The sequence below is a fragment of the Solanum lycopersicum genome, chromosome 9, assembly GCF_036512215.1.
Source record: "Solanum lycopersicum chromosome 9, SLM_r2.1".
NCBI lineage: Eukaryota > Viridiplantae > Streptophyta > Magnoliopsida > Solanales > Solanaceae > Solanum > Solanum lycopersicum.
This window is the reverse complement of record NC_090808.1, coordinates 15,122,489-15,140,718: the sequence shown is the minus strand read 5'-3', so window position 1 is coordinate 15,140,718 and position 18,230 is coordinate 15,122,489. Positions and strand designations below refer to the sequence as shown.

Sequence of the window (18,230 nt, the reverse complement as noted above, 5' to 3'; positions counted from 1 at the left end):
AGGTTGTCTAGATAAATAAAAGCTAGTGGATCTACATGTGTTAGAAGTTTATGGTCTTACCTTGGCAAGTAGGACGCCCATTTTTTGTGTGAGTAGACACCGGATTTCGTGGTATGACTTTACATGGTCTTAATGTCAGTTGAAGGTCATTCTCCCACAAGAATAAACAAATGTTACTTATAGAAGTATCTCACACATGTTTCAGAGATGTTAGCTTGCATTGACCATGATTTTTTATTTATTTTTTCTAAACCTAATTTCTCATGATTTAGCTTGGTCATTGCAAGTCACAAATAGGTCATTATTCCAAATTTAGTATCCGAGGTTCCAGATTCACATGTCTGTGGCTAGGGAACATTTAGAAGATATTAAAGATTTGTTAGTCTTCATGTTTCCAGGACCGAGCCTTTATTTCATATTGTCTTTACTTTTAAGTATTGTATATGATGTATTCATTACATCCCGATCACTCTTGATGTATTAGGTGGCGTTAAGATTGTGCTAAACTTCCACAACATTTTATAAGTTCTTATATTTAGAAATTGTCGTTGGAACTCTCAAAATTTTCTATTGCCATGAATGATGTATGCTAAGTGGCTTGTTTTGGGCATCATGGTGTCTTATACGTCATGTCACACCTAGGGCATGCTTTAGGTCATGAAAAACTTGGTATTCATAGGACGAGGTGTAGAAAGGTTCTAGAAAGTCTCATAAGCCATGTCGAATAGATTATTGTTCATATGTGTGAAATGTGTCACACTTATGAATGAGATGGTATAAGATGTTTAAGAAGCTCCCTTATTTTATTACTCTAAAGTCGTGAGATATAGTTTAACTCTATAATGTCTCTCCTAATCATTATTTGATGTTATATTAGAGATGGCCACTCAAAGGGCATATGCTAGAAGGAATGAGGGAGAGAATGTGAAATGAGAGGCTCCTCCTCAAGCTCCTCAACTTTTGGTCGAACCTTTAGCTAATAAGTGACTAATGCAGAGTTTACAGTTACTTTTCAATTGTTATCTCAAACCATGAAGGTTCAATACAATAGGGAGTTTCTGGTCCCCGTGAACCCAAATATGGGAACGGCGGCAACTAGAGTGAGAGACTTTACTAGAGTGGATCCTCCGTAGTTTCATGGTTCTAAGATTGAGGAAAATCTTCAAGAGTTCATATATGAGACGTATAAAGTGTTGATAATAATGGGTTTACACCGGTGGAAAAGGGAGAATTGGTTGCTTATCAACTTAAGGATGTTGCTCAAATATGGTTCAATCAATGGAAATAATAGAGGGCGGAAGATGTGGGTCCTCCTGATAGGAAAAGGTTTAAGGTTGCTTTCTTTGATAGGTTCTTTCCCATTGAAATGAGGGAGGCAAAGGTTCTTGAATTTATGAACCTTTGTCAAGGAAATATGAGTGTGAAGGAATATAATTTGAAGTTTACACAATTTTCTCATTATACTTATATTATGATGTCGATCCTAGGGCAAGAATGAGTAAATTCGTTTCGAGTGTATCCAGAATAGTGGTTAAGGAATGTTTTACCGATATACATATCAATGATATTGACATTTTTTGCCTCATAGTTCATGATCAACTAATTGAAGAGGAGAAATTTAACGAAAAGTCTAGGAAGGAAAAGAGGGCCAAGACCGATGATGGTGACTTTTCATATTTGATGTCTGAGAGACATGGTCGTTCTAAATTCTGCCAAAGTTTTTCTGGTCAAGGATCCTCCAATACTTCTCTTAAGTTCAACAAAGATATGGTGTCTAACCGTAATCCTCAAGGGGGAATGGTGGTGGACCTTCATTGTCTACTTGCTCCAAGTGTGGAAGAAAGTATGAAGATAAATGTCTAGCTGGTTCTAATGCCTGTTTTGGTTATGGCAAGACAGATCACAAGATAAGGGATTGTCCTTAAGTTTCTAAAAAATAAAGAATTAATCTTCGATGGTGTCCACCTTACCCTTCATCAGGTTCTAGTAATGATCAGAAGTAAACTAATTTTACGCACTCTAGACTCGTGAGCAAGAGGGTTCTCCCAATGTGGTTACCGGTATATTAAAAGTATTCCGACTCGATGTTTGTGCTTTACTTGACTCCGTGATACATTGTCTTAGGTGACGCCATATGTTGCTATGACGTTTGATATCCATTTGTTTGCATTGTTAGAACATTTTTTAATCTCTACTCCCGTTGGTGATCCTATTGTGGCTAAGAGGGTCTATAGAAAGTGTCTCACCTCCTTGTCCCATAAAGTCACTCATGTTGTTCTTATATAGCTTGATATGCTAGATATTGATGTTATTTGTGGTATGAATTGGCTGCATTCACGTGATACTTCTAGCGATTGTTGACCCCGTGTAGTCAAGGTTTAAGTTTCCAAGTAAACCCATCCTAGAATGGGAAGGGACAAATTATATGCCTAAGAGTCGGTTTTATTCATGTGTAAAAGCTAGAAAAATTATTTCTAAGGGTTGTATATTCCATAGTGTGGGTTGGGAATATGGATCCTGAAACCCCTACTCTAGAGCCGTCCCCATTGTTAACGAGTTCCCGACATTGTACCTAAATGACTTACTCGGTGTTCCTCCCGAAAGAGAAATAGACTTCGATATTAACTTTCTCTGAGATACGCTACCTATCTTTGTTCCTCCTTACTGAATGACCCTTGCAGGACATGAGGAATTAAAGGAGAAATTGAAAGATTTGTTAGATAAGGGTTTCATCCGTCCGAGTATTTTCTATGGGGTGCTCTAGTTTTGTTTGTCCAAAGAAGATGGTTCACTTTGTATATGTATTGACTACCGACAATTGAACAAGGTTACATTTAAGAAAAAATATCCTCTCCCAGAGATAGATGATTGTTTGATCAACTTCTAGGAGAAAGGTTACTTCTCCAATATTGGCCTGATCGATCAACTTCTAGGAGAAAGGTTACTTCTCCAATATTGGCCTTCGATCAGGTTATCGCCGACAGTAAAGGAAGATGGATATTGACCATTCATTAAGCATTATAGTTACTATTTAAGCTCGGCTGTCTATGATGTCTACTAAGTACTAGTGATTTTGTATACCAATTTGTAGCGCAGTCCTCCACATTTGTAGTTAGCATTGATTAAATTTGTGTTGTGCTCCTTGCATCTGGAGGCCTCTTGGATTTGTCTATCTAGTTTTTGGACAGTGATGTCTTATATTAGACATCATTCCTTTCATTGTAAGCTTTTTACACGTAACAGTAAGTCCAGAAACGGTTGTTTACTTTTTTTGCCTATCTTGTGAAAAACTTGGATTTGAATTTAGTTACACTACCATTGGATTTAGTTGCACATTTGTCTAACGAGATTGAGTTACATGTAAAGAAACTGAGGGATTATGATAGGTGTGACCCTAGATTTTTGGACTTCATAGTTGTCCATAGAAATAGGGATGATTCTATAATGAGTGGTCAATTTAACTTGTACCATGGAACTTTCTTTGAACATAATATTAGAGTAGAACACTTCCCTTCATACCAAACTCACCCTACAATCCCATTTGAGCATAACTATTAGGGTAAAACAGAACAAGACGTTTAAAAAATCAAGTTGAAAGAGATGAGATTGCGTAAAATATTTTAATCAATGGAAGAAAAGTAACTGAGTCGGATAATATTATCAGGTTTGCCAAAGGCTGGTAGGATAAAGATACCACCTCATCAAGTAAAGGAAAAGATGCATACAATATATTATTTTAGCATAATACACAGATATCTATTATAAAATACCGAAAATTGGAGGAAGACAAAAATAGACAAATATTAGGAGCCCACTGTTCAACTAGACTTTCGTAATCCTAACTCAGTTGTGACGTATCTTAGCAATTGTTTCACCAACTCTCTAACTCTAGCTTCCCTGCAAATAATAAATTACCACATATTAGATATCTACATCTTAATTTAAAGAGAGAAAAAACAACAGAAAGTTTGGTATGAAATAACCACAAAATAGCTTCTTTAACCAAAAGATGCCTAGACAGAAGAATCTTAAGTTAAACCACATTCTCTTTTATCGTTTCACCTGCGTGCTTACCTTGATATAACAAGTTCACACAAGGATGGGAAAAGAACAAGTAAATGTGAACGCCTTTCTTGATTCTCTTTTCTGAGGCATTCTTTTAAGTAAGGATGTAAAGGAAGTTCAGAAACAGTGTCTGAATGAACCACAAGAAGGGCAAGCTCTTGGAGGGTAAAGATAACTTCTTCCACACGTGCTGCTGGCAATGGATTTTCTCCTGACATAATTGCATGATTTCAGAAGGAAACAAGAATAACAAAAAGAGAAGCATTTGAAATCACTTTCAACAGAATTAATCACCCACCTAATTTGCTCTCATCCATCAAGTACCTTTCCAGAATAAATTCACATCTGTTTATTAATATCTTTAATGATATGTTGCTTACTTCACATCTAGTTGAATTCCATTCACCGGTTCCTCGACTGAAACCAAGTGAAATGACAATCACCGCAAACAAAAGAAAAAACGAAAGATCACGGAGTATAATATATACCTGCACAGAAGAAACAGCTTTTGCAAACAGGTCAAGGAGAACCTGCTACAATGTGAAGGCATCAGTTCGACAGTCTCAAGGGGCAAGGAACATGTTCGTGATGCACACCGATCCAGAGTGCTGATTAGACGATCCACAATCTACAATTAACATGGTTATACTTGATCTCAAAGTTTATTTCTTGAATGCATAACCAAAATAACAGACATACATACAACTTCAAGTGGCTAGTAAGCAAATAGTCTGAGCTATAAAAATGGATAAACATCATATTTTATTTTCTGAACTTCTCAAGCGACCAATCTGGGTAATTAATTCATAGCTGATTTCCATATTTATGCAGAAGGCCATAAATAATTCCTATTATCTCAAATCTTACTGTCACCTGAAATGCATATGCTCTTTTCCCGTAGCCTATTTTCGAGAACTCAGTATTGCAAAGGCAACTATTATTTGTTAAATTGCTTACACAAACAAGGGCCCTAAAGTTGGTGGTACGTTGACTTGATATTTTAAAAATTAAAGAGGAATAGGGGACACTTGGAGGAACTTTATTGGTTAATATCTACTGGGCAGACAATAGATTGAGAAAAACCCATGATAGGTAGAGTAAAGATATGACATCCAGGCCTAACTCAACCCCAAAAGCTAGCTCATGAGAAGGGATTGTCCAAGTCTATATAAGGAGGGTACCAGTCCATTCCCTAACAAATATGAGACTTTTACTCACTCTAACACCCACCTTCACACCCAAGCCAAACTGGAGCATGGATCGGGAGCTCAAACGGTATTACATTGGTACCATGTAAAGATATGGCACCTGGGCCTAACTCAACCCCAAAAGTTAGCTTATCAGGGGAGGATTGCCCAATACCATATAAAGAGATCACCAGTTCATTCCTCAACCAATGTGGGAATTTTACCCACTCTAACACATAGCATTTAATTCGTTTTCAAAAAAGAGTGGATATGAAAGATACCTTTGGAACATCGAAAAAAAACAAACACTTCTTGCATACAGAAGTTCCAAAAATGGACTTGGTTCATCAACATGGGAAGATACAAATTGGCCCAAAATGAAGTTCTTTTTCCGAGAAAAGGGCAACTTTGTATTCACACCAAAAATTCATCATCCAAAAAATAATAAATTGGAAAGTTAAATCCCAGAGAGTGGTGGGCACACCCAAAAGGGCATTCTTAATTTTTCCTATAAAGTCAACTAAGTCTAGTATCTTCCCCTACCAAATCTTGATGAAAGGTTTGTGAAAAGTTACAAAATATGTGCAGCTGTAAAGTGAAAGAACTAGAGTGTCAATATCTACAAAGATTTGGATTAGACAGTTACTTCAAGAGGCGCATCAATCTGTGATTTGAGAATCTTGTCTCCTAGAATATCCAGGAGATTCATCTCGAGACATTCATCAGCACTGTCCACCATCACTGAAAGTGCACGACCACAGTAGCCTATTAGAAATATCTCAAAAATGTCAGCAACTTCTTTCCAGATACGCATTCTTGCAGGTCTGGTAATAGTCAACTCAGGCACTGCATTCCCAGTCAGTTTTCTAATATCATCAAGCAGAATGCAACTGAAACCTTCAACAGCTAGTCTCCAAAGTGAGCCATCAGGATTGTCTCTTCTTGTTATCATACATCTACGAAAGAAATGCAGAACTTGGTTTATAAGAAGCTCCGAATTCATTAAGAATATTAATTTCCTTGAAAGGTAAACAAAATCAATAAAAGGAGTATAAGTAAGCACTTCGAATTGTGATCCATAAAGAATTACTTATGTATCATTGACATGTGAGACCAAATAAAACAAAAAAAAAACAAAAACAATAGAAGCCTACAACAAATTCTGCAAGAGACGAGAAAGGATTACGTCAAAAGTAGATCATTTCTTATCTTCATCATAATCGAATGCAGTCTTCCTTAGTACTATTTTTGAGAAAGGAAAAAAATAAGAAGTACAAAGGAAAACTGTCATTAGATTATGATAAAGATAAGAAATGATCTACTTTTGAAGTAATTAACTGAAGAGAACATGAGAATGGTATTATAAGCTCCCTTTCTCTCCCAACATCATAACAAGATTGGATTAGAAGCTAATATTTTTTCAACTGCATAATAAGGTTGCAATATCTTGCATCTCCCAGCCAACTCTTAAAGATAGTTCCCCCTGTCAAAAAAATATACTTCCAAGAACTATTTTTAATCAGCAGCTTTCAATGATGGTGGGAAAAGATACAAGAGGATCCGTCATTCATGATCAAATTTTGGTGATAGGCAGGAGCGGAAACTGGAGGATCTTTCATACATGATCAACTCTCACCTTCCCAAAGATTGTATAATATCAGGTAAAATTTTGTACTTCTCTGCAGGTGGAGCCTGCAAGAAGAGATCCACTAAAACAGGGACAAGTTTTTCCACGAAAAGATGATTTGAGACAATCACTGTTGTTAACTCAGGATTCCTAGGTGAAGCTTCTTCTTCCCCTTGGGATGCTGAAGCAATTCCATTACTGATCTTAGCATTATCTTTGGTTCCTGGGACACAATATCAAACAAAATAAATTTCATTTGAGAATATAAAACAGCTCAAAGAAATGTCTTGATTCCAAACAAGTAAATACTCTCACTGGTCTTGTGGTCGCTCTCGTCTTCAATGCTTCTCATACAGGAAACAGAGCTGGGAAGATACAACAATAATTTGGTAAGCAGCGGTGACCACATGGCAGAAAGGTGCTCTGCAGGATGCAATTGCGGAAGTATTTCCAGTGCAGTACGTTGCACAGGTGAAACATGACCCTAGAGACAGAAATATGTCATCGCAGAAAAATTTCAAATAACGAGTAAACAGATAAACGGCAAGGTTTGTTGCATTATCCTGCTGAACACTTCAACATTTTTCCGTCTTCAATTTTCTAGAAAGATGTCAGAGTTAGAGAACCCTAACTTGTCTTGCTTAGGACAAGTTATTTAGTATTACAATGAAATGGACACTAATACAACAGAATGGTTATAGGGAATTCATGTAACTGATCCAACTAGTTTGGTATTGGGAGCTTGAGAAATAATTGATTGATTGACTGAATGTTCTAGAAATGATGTAGAACATAATTGGATCCAAATTTAAATAAAACACAACATAGTTTTAGATATCTGGATCTTGTGGCAAACTTGATGATTAGCTAAAACTTGGATAGCTGCCAGACAAATGATTTTGAACCTCGGTGAGGAGTGGAACTCCATAATATAAAAACCATGATTATGGGTGCATAGAATAGCCAAATGAGTTTACTACAACGAAGGTGCAGTTCTTTCTGACTGTGCTGCTTCCAATAATCAAGTATGGATGGCCCTTCATACAATTAATAACAAGGGAACCTCTAGTCTATAGCGTTCTTGTTGAACTCATATTGTATGAAGTGTCCTCCCTTTTCTGAGTTAATTTCTTAATAGACCAAGAATTTATCTAACAAAGTTATTAAACTTTGTTTTATATCAATAAAATCACTCAACTTAGGACTTCTATCTTACAAAATCACTCAACTTAAGGCTTTATTCTTTAAAATTCATCAACTACATTTATCATTAAAATAAATTCGACTAAACAAAATAAATTATTGTTATGACATATAAACATGGACCCTCCAAATAAATAATTTATTTAAAATTCCATTATGCTTCATTTTTTATTTTTCCGAAAATTCTTACCACAAAAATAAATCCCTTGGAAGACGGAGCTGAGAATTCTTCTTAAACTGGATTTCTTTAAAAAAAACTGTGTTAACGAGCATCTGAATTCATGTTAGGGTTATCAGCTAACAGTTTGTGGATTCGAGAGTTGTAAAAGGCAAAAACCGCTCCAGGCCCAGGTCTATTGGGGTTCAAGTGCAAAGAAAATTTATGTGTGAACTTTAGTTTAAAAAGGCACATTTGAAAGAAAAAACATATATATGTAATTCAAGAAAATAATAACAAATTCATTCATGATATTTTCCTTAATTAACATACTTCTTTGTCATGGGATATGTCGAACTGTTTTAACGAGCATCTGGATTCATGTTGGGGTTATCACCTACCAGTTTGTGGATTCGAGAGTTGTCAAAGGCAAAAACCAATCCAGGTCCAGGTCTATTGGGGTTCAAGTGCAAAGAAAATTTACGTGTAAATTTTAGTTTAAAAAGGCACAATTAACAGAAAAAAACATATATATGTAATTCAAGAAAATAGTAACAATTCATTCATGATTGTTTCCTTAACTAATATACTTAATTGTCGATTATAGTTGTTGTTTAGTACTGCTAGATTAAAGATAGGACTCATGGGCAATGAGGCACATTCCTTAGTGTCTTACCTACACTGGAGTAAGGTCATGTGCCCTACCTAAGCTTTTTTCAGCTTCAGGGCTTAAGTGAGGCTTAAATGATTCTTTGACAACACTGAGTTATTTCAGTTTTGGACATGTTGAAATGGATCGCGTTCCTCATGAGTCGCTAGTCTAGGTGGACCCAGGAGAGTGAGCATGCAGGTTATTGAGCATGTCGACTATTGTAAAAAGTTGTGATCTTTATGATGAATATTGCCATATCCTTCTTATTATATATGCTGGACTATATACCTATTGTCATATGATTTATTATGTTTGATGTACAGGTTATTGATAAAAGATTACTTTCGTATCACAATTCTTGCCACTAACTTGTTGGGAGCTAACGATACTTATTGAGAACTCCTCGTACTCACTCCTCCATTTATTTCCCTGTATTTATTGCAGATACAATTTAAAGCACTAGTGAGAATCGGAAGTTGATTGATCGTAGGAGCAGCTGATTTCAGCGATGAACCAACCACATAGTTCTGCAGTTTCTTGGAGCTTTCTTCAATATTTTGTCTATTTCCATTTCAGACATTGTGATGTACTTATAAAAGCTAAGATCTTCATAAGTTGGGGTGGGTCTGGACGTATTTTCATATTCAGTGTTGTATTTAAATATTGTTATTGGATTAGCTATGTTATTGTCTTTATGTTGGACTTATATTCAGTTTTGGGTGTTTCTGTTACTGTTTATCTTGTCAATGAGGGGGTTGTCGGGTTCTGATCATAATGCCCAGGGATTTTGGGGCATGACAATTATATCGCCATGAAATGCAAGCACTCACATATTCAGCTTCAAAGTTACTATTGTCGACCTCAGCTTGTTTAATCCCTGAATCTACAACCGACAGCAGCTTTAGGTACGTGTCATTATCAAACATCCCCTGTGCTTGAACATACAATTCACCTGCCAATAAAAAGGTACTCATTGAAAACTACAGATAGACTATAAAAGTGTCACAGTTTTGTGATATGGATGCTCCTATCTACTTGATCAGACTGATACCAACAGTCGGCCACTACAAAGATTGCATGAATATAAATAAGTATATAAAAGTTTTAACCTCATGAACTCAAACAATAAGTATGCCAGGTTTCCGGACCAACAGATACAAAGTCAAAGGAATTGCTCTGTGATGGAATTACTAAAATTAGGACATGCGACAAAAATTATTTGTCTGCTGTTTTTGGTCTCTTTAGCTTAAGCGAGGTAAGGTGCTCATCCTCAGCAGCTAACTTCGTTTGATCTTAAAACTCATAGTACTCAATTCATTGCAGTGACTGAGAACAAACCTAATCTGAATTTAGTGTCATCTTGATCCAAATCCTAGTTTTGAGGATAGTTGAAATTCCAATTTGGTTCATTTTAGAGCATAAAAAAGCCCAATCCAGATCAAGTCTACTCCAAGTCAAACTCGAGTGGTCCTATAAAGTCCGTTCTGATATTTTAGTGATTTATTATACATATGCATATAATACCCACATTTGCAAAAGAAAATAGAACTATAGCTATTTACGACTATTGACATCCAAGTATTTGAAAAATTAGTGTAGAGTAATAAATTTGCCAAATTGAGATCATATAAAATCCTAATTTGATCAGACACAACACTAAATGCAAACTGGATTCAACTATTCCAGATAAATTTCTATTAAGATTTCATGGAAGGACCAGATAAAATTCTAATCTGAACTTAATACTCCAAAATGGCGCTTTATTGAGTAATGCCAATTATAATACATAAATGACTTACCAAGACCGTGTAAGATCTCCTGCTTCAACTTGTATGCCATATTCCCGTTGTAGTTTGGTGACTTGTGCAGCACAAGCTCATAGACATCAAGCACCGAAGTAAGATAAGGCATAGGCAAATTTCCCTGCTTCATATGGGATTTATTCAATAAAAAGAAGTTAAAACCAATAAGTATTTAGTAATATTCATCAAACTGATGACTTCCGTAGCCTTCATTTTATTTGAGTGAAGAAATGTTATTTGCATAAATACAGTGCACATGACTACCTTTGGGGAATGAGAAACTATGGTAGACTGTAAGCAATTCACAGCTGCAAGAGCAACTTCTTTACTACCATTAAATATGCTGTTTCTTACAAAGAGAAGCAAAGTTTCCCATCCTGCATAAACACGGAATTCTTCTATGATCACTGAAAATGTCCTCGCCAGGTAAAGACAACATGAATAATAAATCCAAAGGATTTTGAATATTACCAGACTGGAAATTGTCTAAGCTCCTCAAAAAAGGGAAAAAAGAGCGTAGAATTCGAGCTATGCCCCCAAGTACAAGCACAAGTGTCTCATCCCATTGTTTCTGAGCTGTGTTACGACTGCAGAACCAATGAATTCACTCAATAGAGAGATTCAAAATAAATATAAATAGAAAAATACATTGATGGTGAATGGTCATTCCAAATTTGGCAGACCTATGATGTATAAGCATATGAACTGCTTTCCCTCCACGTGTCCCTAGTTCTTTTCCTTGCCATTCTGTCTTTGAAGATGTTGCAGCCTAAGCAAAATATGTCTGATTGGTTAAGATAAGCTACAGTAAAGTCCCAAAAATAAATTGGAGACATTTCAACCTACCATGTGAGAAGAGCGATCTAGTGTAGGGAAAATATAATTCCATAGACAATCCTCCCACATACTCTTTGATAGCTTTTGCCCATGGCTTCCAAGAATTTGAAATAGTGTCCGAACAGCAGAGTTCCTAACCTTAAAAAGATAGATAAGGTCATACACATAATTATGTCCTCTATTTACACACAAAAAAAATAAAAATAAAAAATAAATAAATAAGTAAATAAATCAAAAGACCACACAGCTTTCATCATGGTTAGGAGTAGCTTCAGCTCACATCTACTTAAGAAGTTAACAGCTATATATTATAATGATACCAGGTAATTTGCCCGCGCTTCGCACGGTCATAAATAATAATTGCATTGAACTTGCAAATAATTTTTTATTTATATCCATTCATTAAAGAAAGGTTCTTAAAAAACTATTAGCAATATTCCAACATGAATTTGATTATTTTGTTATTATCACATAACCCAAAAACCTCAAATGAATGAATTATTAACGAAATAATAAATCATTGATTCTTTAATCAACACTAAAAGGAAAATAAAGAAGAAAATAAGAATATACATTCAAAGGCATTTCGAAATAAAAAGAAACATTTAAGTTGCATAGATTATACAATTGTGATTTATGTTTGAGGAGAAAATTCAAAAATTTGTTAACATATTCAAAAAAGAAATAACGCTTGAACGTGAGAGAAATTATAACTTTTAAACTTGCATAATGAATTTCTTCAATTAATAAGTGAAAAATTTCATACCTATGTAAAACTAGATAATCTTATATATAGTACATCTAAATTATAGAATTTAATATAGAATATCAAAACAGGAATTCTTGAAACTCAGTACAATAATTATTTTATGCGCAATGAAAATACTTACTATATGTGTATATGTTCAATACAACCGAAGACAATAACTTTGAAAAAACTAAAACAACAGAGTTTAAAACATGTACTCAAACAACAATTACTATCACATGCCAAACCCTTCGCGTTTCTTTTGAATCAAAGTAGGTCGTGACTGTTGTATTTTAGTCCGTCGGGGGAAGCGGTAGCTTCGTGCTCCGCTTCTCTCGCGCTTGCTTGCGTGAAGGCTTAGAGACCTTTTCGCTAGGTCCAAAAGCTTCCCATTAGATTAATTAATGAGTATAAAAAACATATCAGGATATGTAAAAATAGAATGAAATAGAAAGGAAAAAATCGAGTCCACTGAATGCATAATGTCTCCTTAAGAAAACTATTCCCCTCCAATACCAGAGGGAATTACATTCTCTCATGATGGAACGATTTTATTCACCAACTTATTGATACAAAAACAATGGTATTAGTAAGTCACTCAACTGGAGCAAAACACATGAATATTTAATTTTACCAAAGTAGAAGATCAAAATTTTTGTTGTTTAAAATGAAAGGAAATTCCTCTATTTATAGACAATAAAGGTTAATGTGGACAAATTTTATTGTGTCTTATCTTACAACTATTTCGAAAAGTTGAGACCCTTCGGAAAGTGCACAACCTTTCGTAAAAGTCGCAACTCTTCATTAAAGTTGCAACTTTTAATAAAAGTCGCAACTTTTGAAAGAAGTCGCAAATCTTCATTAAAATCACAATTTTTCATAAAAATCACAACTTTTGATAAAAGGCACAACTCTTCATTAAAGTCGCAATTTTTCATAAATATCCTATAAGTTGTAAAACTATAAAATAGCCCCAATTGTTTACTCAATCTTATCAAATAAACAGAAATTTATAAAATCACATAATAAATTATTACAAAGCTATTTGTCCACTTAACTAATTGTTTCATATAACTTTAATATAATAATAATAATAAATTTAACATAAATTGGAGTGTGCTAGTCTTTAATATAATTCTTCCACACAGTACGAATAATTTCCTCAAGTTGAACTTGCATTTCTCGATCATGTGATCGAGAAGACGAGCCAACATTGTTATTTTGAGTCATTTGTTGGTCAATATCATCCGCAACTATATTTTCATGCTCATGGATCATAAATATTTCATCACTTCAACACTCGATTGGTGTGAGTTAAAGTGACTATATGTTGGTGAGAATAATAAATTTTATGTCGGTGAGAATAATAAATTCTATGTCGGTGAAAATAACAAATCTTAAAAGTAATGATGTGATTATAAATTTTATTTACATATGAATTAAATGGTTAGTAGATATAAATGTGGGGTTGTTTTAACAAAATATAAACTCGTGGATCAATTTTTGTATTAAAATATCTCCAATCATGATATGAAATTACAGGGTAATTCCATATAATGGTTTTTGGAGAATATGGATCGCATCTCATGATATGGAATCGTGAGATGGAATCAACGTAAAATCGCATGTCCAAACACTGATTCCATCTACCGATACCATATTGTGATACGGTATCGCATGACTAAACGCCTACTAACTAATGTTCAAGCAAAAGACAATGCAATATGTCCTTTTAAAAAAAAAATTGTTGCCTCATTACCGTGGTCCAAGTTTCTTGCAAGGTGCATTAGCTTGTTTACATCACTAAATCGATCATGATTTTGTTAAATGTGTGGTAGTTACAGTGTTGAAGTTTTTGGCCGTGTAGGTTCATTAAAGTACTAACTCATTTGATGCTAAATGGAGTTGTTACTTCTTAGTTGAACTATATATGGAGTTCTTTCGATTTTTGTGTGGTAGTTCTGGAGATTGATTGATTTAGTTCGTATCCCCAAAGTGCATTTAATATGTTTTGCTTCAAATGTTTTAACCCTCATTTGTTTTTAGTTGTGAATGCATTTGTGGTGTCGTTTGATTTCTTTACGGTTCATTCTCACTTTTGTCAAAGTGGTATAAATTTAATCATACGTCTTGGCTATTTCCTCTTCATTTTGATTCACTGCTTCAAACACTGAAGCACAATAGATGTGTCTAATCTTTGTTCTCAAGTGTCTGGATTGTTGTTCGGGCTTATCTGATGTTCAAAAATCATGATTTAAGATCATTGTTTTATTAGGAGAGATAGAGAAGGGGGGTTTCAAAAGAGATGGCTTTGATGGCAGTGTTGGAGTCAGATCATCGAGCTTTCTTGGTAGCTCGCCGGCGATATCCTGTCGTCAAAGATGTTGCCAAACACACTATTTTGAAGGCTCTTCCTCATAGTCATTTCCAACAGCAAATTAAAATGATAATTGTTTCAATTTTAGTTTGTTGCATATATGCATAATGCAGTTAAGATCTTTGTCGAGCCCGAGTGAGACAGCACATAACAAGGATATACTAAAGATGTTTTTGATGGCCTGTGAAGTCAGGACTGTAGATGGGTAAAGTTGTACAAGCACCATATTACGACTAGGGACTAGTCTCAGTCGTGACAACTTTACCCACCCCGGACCCCACTATGTGAGACTACAGTGGGTATGTTGTTATTGTCCATTTACTCCTTTTGATAAGATAGGAATGATCAGGGAAGAAATGGAAGTAGCCCTTCTTCTGGTATTGATAAGTTTTCCGATTATTAATGTTGTATGCCCCCACTCTGCAATGAATGTTGTCTCTGACACTTATAGGATTGATTTTACATTAACCTTAGATCACCACTATAATGTACTTCCAACAACAACATATTAAGTGAAATCTCATAACTGGGTCTGGGATAGTAGAAAGTATGCGAACATTACCACTATTGTATAGAGGTAGAGAAGTTGTTTCCAAAAGACCCTTGGCTCAAGCGTAAAAAAATTCAAGTACAAGGAAGAAGAAAATAGTGGAAAAAATATAGCAATTACGAAGGAAGGTAGTGCAAATCCTATAAGAAAGGACCAAGAACAACAAAATACTGCAATGGTCGACAAAAAATAGATGATGACAGATATGACAATCAAGAACTACAATAACACCGGTAGTACTACGACAAAACAGAAATAAGCCTAAACTCTCAGAAAGCAAGACAACACTCCACTACCTATTAACATTATTGTCCTAATATGTCTTCCTCCACATCTTCCTATCCAAAGTCATCTACTCGTTAACCTAAAGTTGAGTCATATCATGTCTAATCACCTCACCACGAAACTTCTTCAACCTACTTCTACCTCTCCTCGTACCTACTATAACAACCTCTCATACCTCCTAACAATCATCTACGCATCTCCTCTTTACCTATCCAAACTATCTCAATCTTGCTTCCCTCATCGTGTTCACCAATAAGGACATTCCCACTTTATCATGAACATCATCATTCCTAATATTCCTTCTATGCCCACACATCCACCTCAACATCCTCATTTCTGCAACACGCATCCCGAATATCCTCATTCCTAATATACCTCCCATATTTTGTTATTCCTCAGTGAACATGATATGTCTGCAAACTAATCTTTCATCCTCCATCTTTTAATTGCTTTCCCTGTACCTTTGATGGCGTATATTCCTACCATCCACTGCATTACTTTGGCCCTACAAGACACTCGACACATCTGTTGTCTACTCCTCACTACCTATCCGAACCAGGCTTCATTCCCTGGGACTGTTTTACTGATTTCATATGATTTAAAACCTGCCGCACAGTAGACTTTTGTATCCCTCATATCTTCCACAATGATAGTATGGACTAAGATTGTGGTCAATCACCTATGAATGATTGAGAAGAAACTATTTGCAAACTAAACTAAGCGGAACAGTCTTGAAAAGTATAAATGAATCGCATAGAAGCTTATTTGCTCAAAAAATAAAAAGCCTAACTCCACGGAAAAAGATAAATACCTCTGGTCTTTCATCAGCGCCAAGATTTTGTAACAATGAAAAAACTGAAAAAAGCAATTTGTCACAGTCAACAATATTCATTTGGAGTGCTTGGTCATTAACTTCCCCAGAGAATCTGAGAGCCCGTTCTTCCTTTATTCCATTGCAATCTGGAAGAAGATAAGCATCCAGTTTTCATCTAGCAATTAGAAAAGAAGAAAGAACTAAGGACATTCTTTTAATAGGAGAAGGAACAGACGGCCTATACAAAACCTGTGGTTTTACCTAATTCTTTTTCTTCATTCTGTCTACAGAGAAACCCCTTAATGACAAAATCAGTGGAAGTCCATAAAAGGCCAATTGCTGTCAAACTGATATTCAGTTCGGTATTCTGAGCACTATAAGCCCCAGTCACATCAATGCATCTGCAAAGGAAATAATATTATTATATAATAATATGTTGCTTCTATTTGGTTTTCTTCAGCTCATTCCTCTTTTGTTTCTTAGTCCCATCTAAGAGCCTCTTGATCGAGTTCCTCTTTTTTCTCATATATTTAAACATATAAACCACAGTTTGCAAATTGATCATGATTTCCAGACATTATTCATGTGCTCGAACCTAGTTTTTGATGAAGCATATGTGCTCAAACCTATTATTGAAGCTCCAATTTAGAGAAGAGAAGTAGACAAAGTCCAGGAACATAAAGTAGCTTACACGTGAAGGCAATCAGCAGGTACTGTTGAAAGGCCATCATTCATGATGACACGAAGATTCTGTGCAAGAATTACATCAGTCAAACCACATTCAATAAACAGATGTAAACTAAAGCTTCATGTTCAAGGATGTTGCACCATTTATAGTATTAACATTAAGAAGGTAGAACATAGCAAATACTGATTGTTGCATCAGTGAGCCACCATCAATTATGTGGAAGCACTCCGTCCGACCCATTTATATTTACAAAAAGACAATATTCTTGAGTTCAAGAAGTATACTAAAAGGTAAATAACCTAATTCAAAACAATTGTTCTCTACAAAATACAACAAATTTTCTATTATGCAGATAGAAACCTCAGGGGTGCATCAAAAAGAAATTATAACCACGAGATTTTTCTTTATCTGTAAGAAGTAGTCCCAACTCCTTCAAAATCTCCCTATTCCCCTCATTCTATCGGAACCAGAGTGAAGCGATAGGGGCGACAGCAATATAAATGAGATTATATGTTCTGAACATAAACTTAACATTTATAACAAGGGAATTTAGTACACCAACCATCTTATTTCAAGCTGTACCTTAGCAAAGATAAAAGAGTAATCATTTTGTGGTCGAGATTTCGATATTCCTCAAAATGCCTTTAAAAGATGTAGGACAATTAAAAGAAAACTAGTCAAAGAATGAGAAGAATCTAGAAAACAGGAAATATCAAGTTGTCCTTAATATTTCATTTGTTTGGTAAATCTAATCGATATCCACAATCCAGTTTATCAAACAGTCAGGATCTTAGGGACTAAATCAACACTCCTCTTTTTGTTTTGGGAAAAAGAATAAGATGTCTGGTGGACCGTGAATGTCCTGCTACTTTAGCTGGCTTGAGTCAATCAACACTAAGCAAAATAAACATAGAGCAGATTGAGATAAATTCGACAGAGCTCGCATATCTCATAAGATGTCCTAGTTCACTTGCACCCTCAAATTGATCAATGTTTAGGATTATCACCTGAAATCCAAGAGTAACGAGATCCTTCTCAGCAGCGTCTGCCACAGACCTGAAAGCATCATTTCAAGATTTTAGTGTTCTCTTAACTGGAGAACTATGGCTCTAAAGATCTAAGCAACTTGAAATACTGGATGAGCACCTCAACAATTCAAGAATATTTGGCCAGCTATAATGGAGCTTTTCCCCATGTCTCTGAGGGATAGATCATCAGAAAGATAGAAAGAGTAGTGA

General features: G+C 35.3%; 1 protein-coding gene across 5 annotated transcripts in view; it reads right to left on the bottom strand.

The window, feature by feature from the left end:
• Positions 1-3,606: 3,606 nt before the first annotated feature.
• The window catches only part of LOC101244609 (uncharacterized), a 62,086-nt gene continuing 47,462 nt past the window's right edge, over positions 3,607-18,230 (bottom strand). For 2 of the 5 annotated variants that reach the window (XM_019215658.3, XM_019215660.3), the window contains exons 27-44: positions 18,139-18,191; positions 18,000-18,048; positions 16,996-17,054; positions 16,566-16,705; positions 16,302-16,450; positions 11,540-11,668; positions 11,377-11,462; positions 11,165-11,280; positions 10,958-11,070; positions 10,691-10,817; positions 9,722-9,843; positions 7,189-7,363; positions 6,889-7,102; positions 5,899-6,208; positions 4,554-4,693; positions 4,364-4,482; positions 4,075-4,276; positions 3,607-3,897 (exon numbers count right to left, since the gene is read on the bottom strand). In XM_019215658.3, coding sequence (XP_019071203.1) covers positions 3,819-3,897; positions 4,075-4,276; positions 4,364-4,482; positions 4,554-4,693; positions 5,899-6,208; positions 6,889-7,102; positions 7,189-7,363; positions 9,722-9,843; positions 10,691-10,817; positions 10,958-11,070; positions 11,165-11,280; positions 11,377-11,462; positions 11,540-11,668; positions 16,302-16,450; positions 16,566-16,705; positions 16,996-17,054; positions 18,000-18,048; positions 18,139-18,191 — 2,382 coding nt within the window. In that variant the 3' untranslated portion in view covers positions 3,607-3,818. The remainder of the gene's footprint in view (positions 3,898-4,074; positions 4,277-4,363; positions 4,483-4,553; positions 4,694-5,898; positions 6,209-6,888; positions 7,103-7,188; positions 7,364-9,721; positions 9,844-10,690; positions 10,818-10,957; positions 11,071-11,164; positions 11,281-11,376; positions 11,463-11,539; positions 11,669-16,301; positions 16,451-16,565; positions 16,706-16,995; positions 17,055-17,999; positions 18,049-18,138; positions 18,192-18,230) is intronic. The other 3 variants (XM_019215659.3, XM_010327444.4, XM_010327445.4) reach the window with 3 other exon arrangements.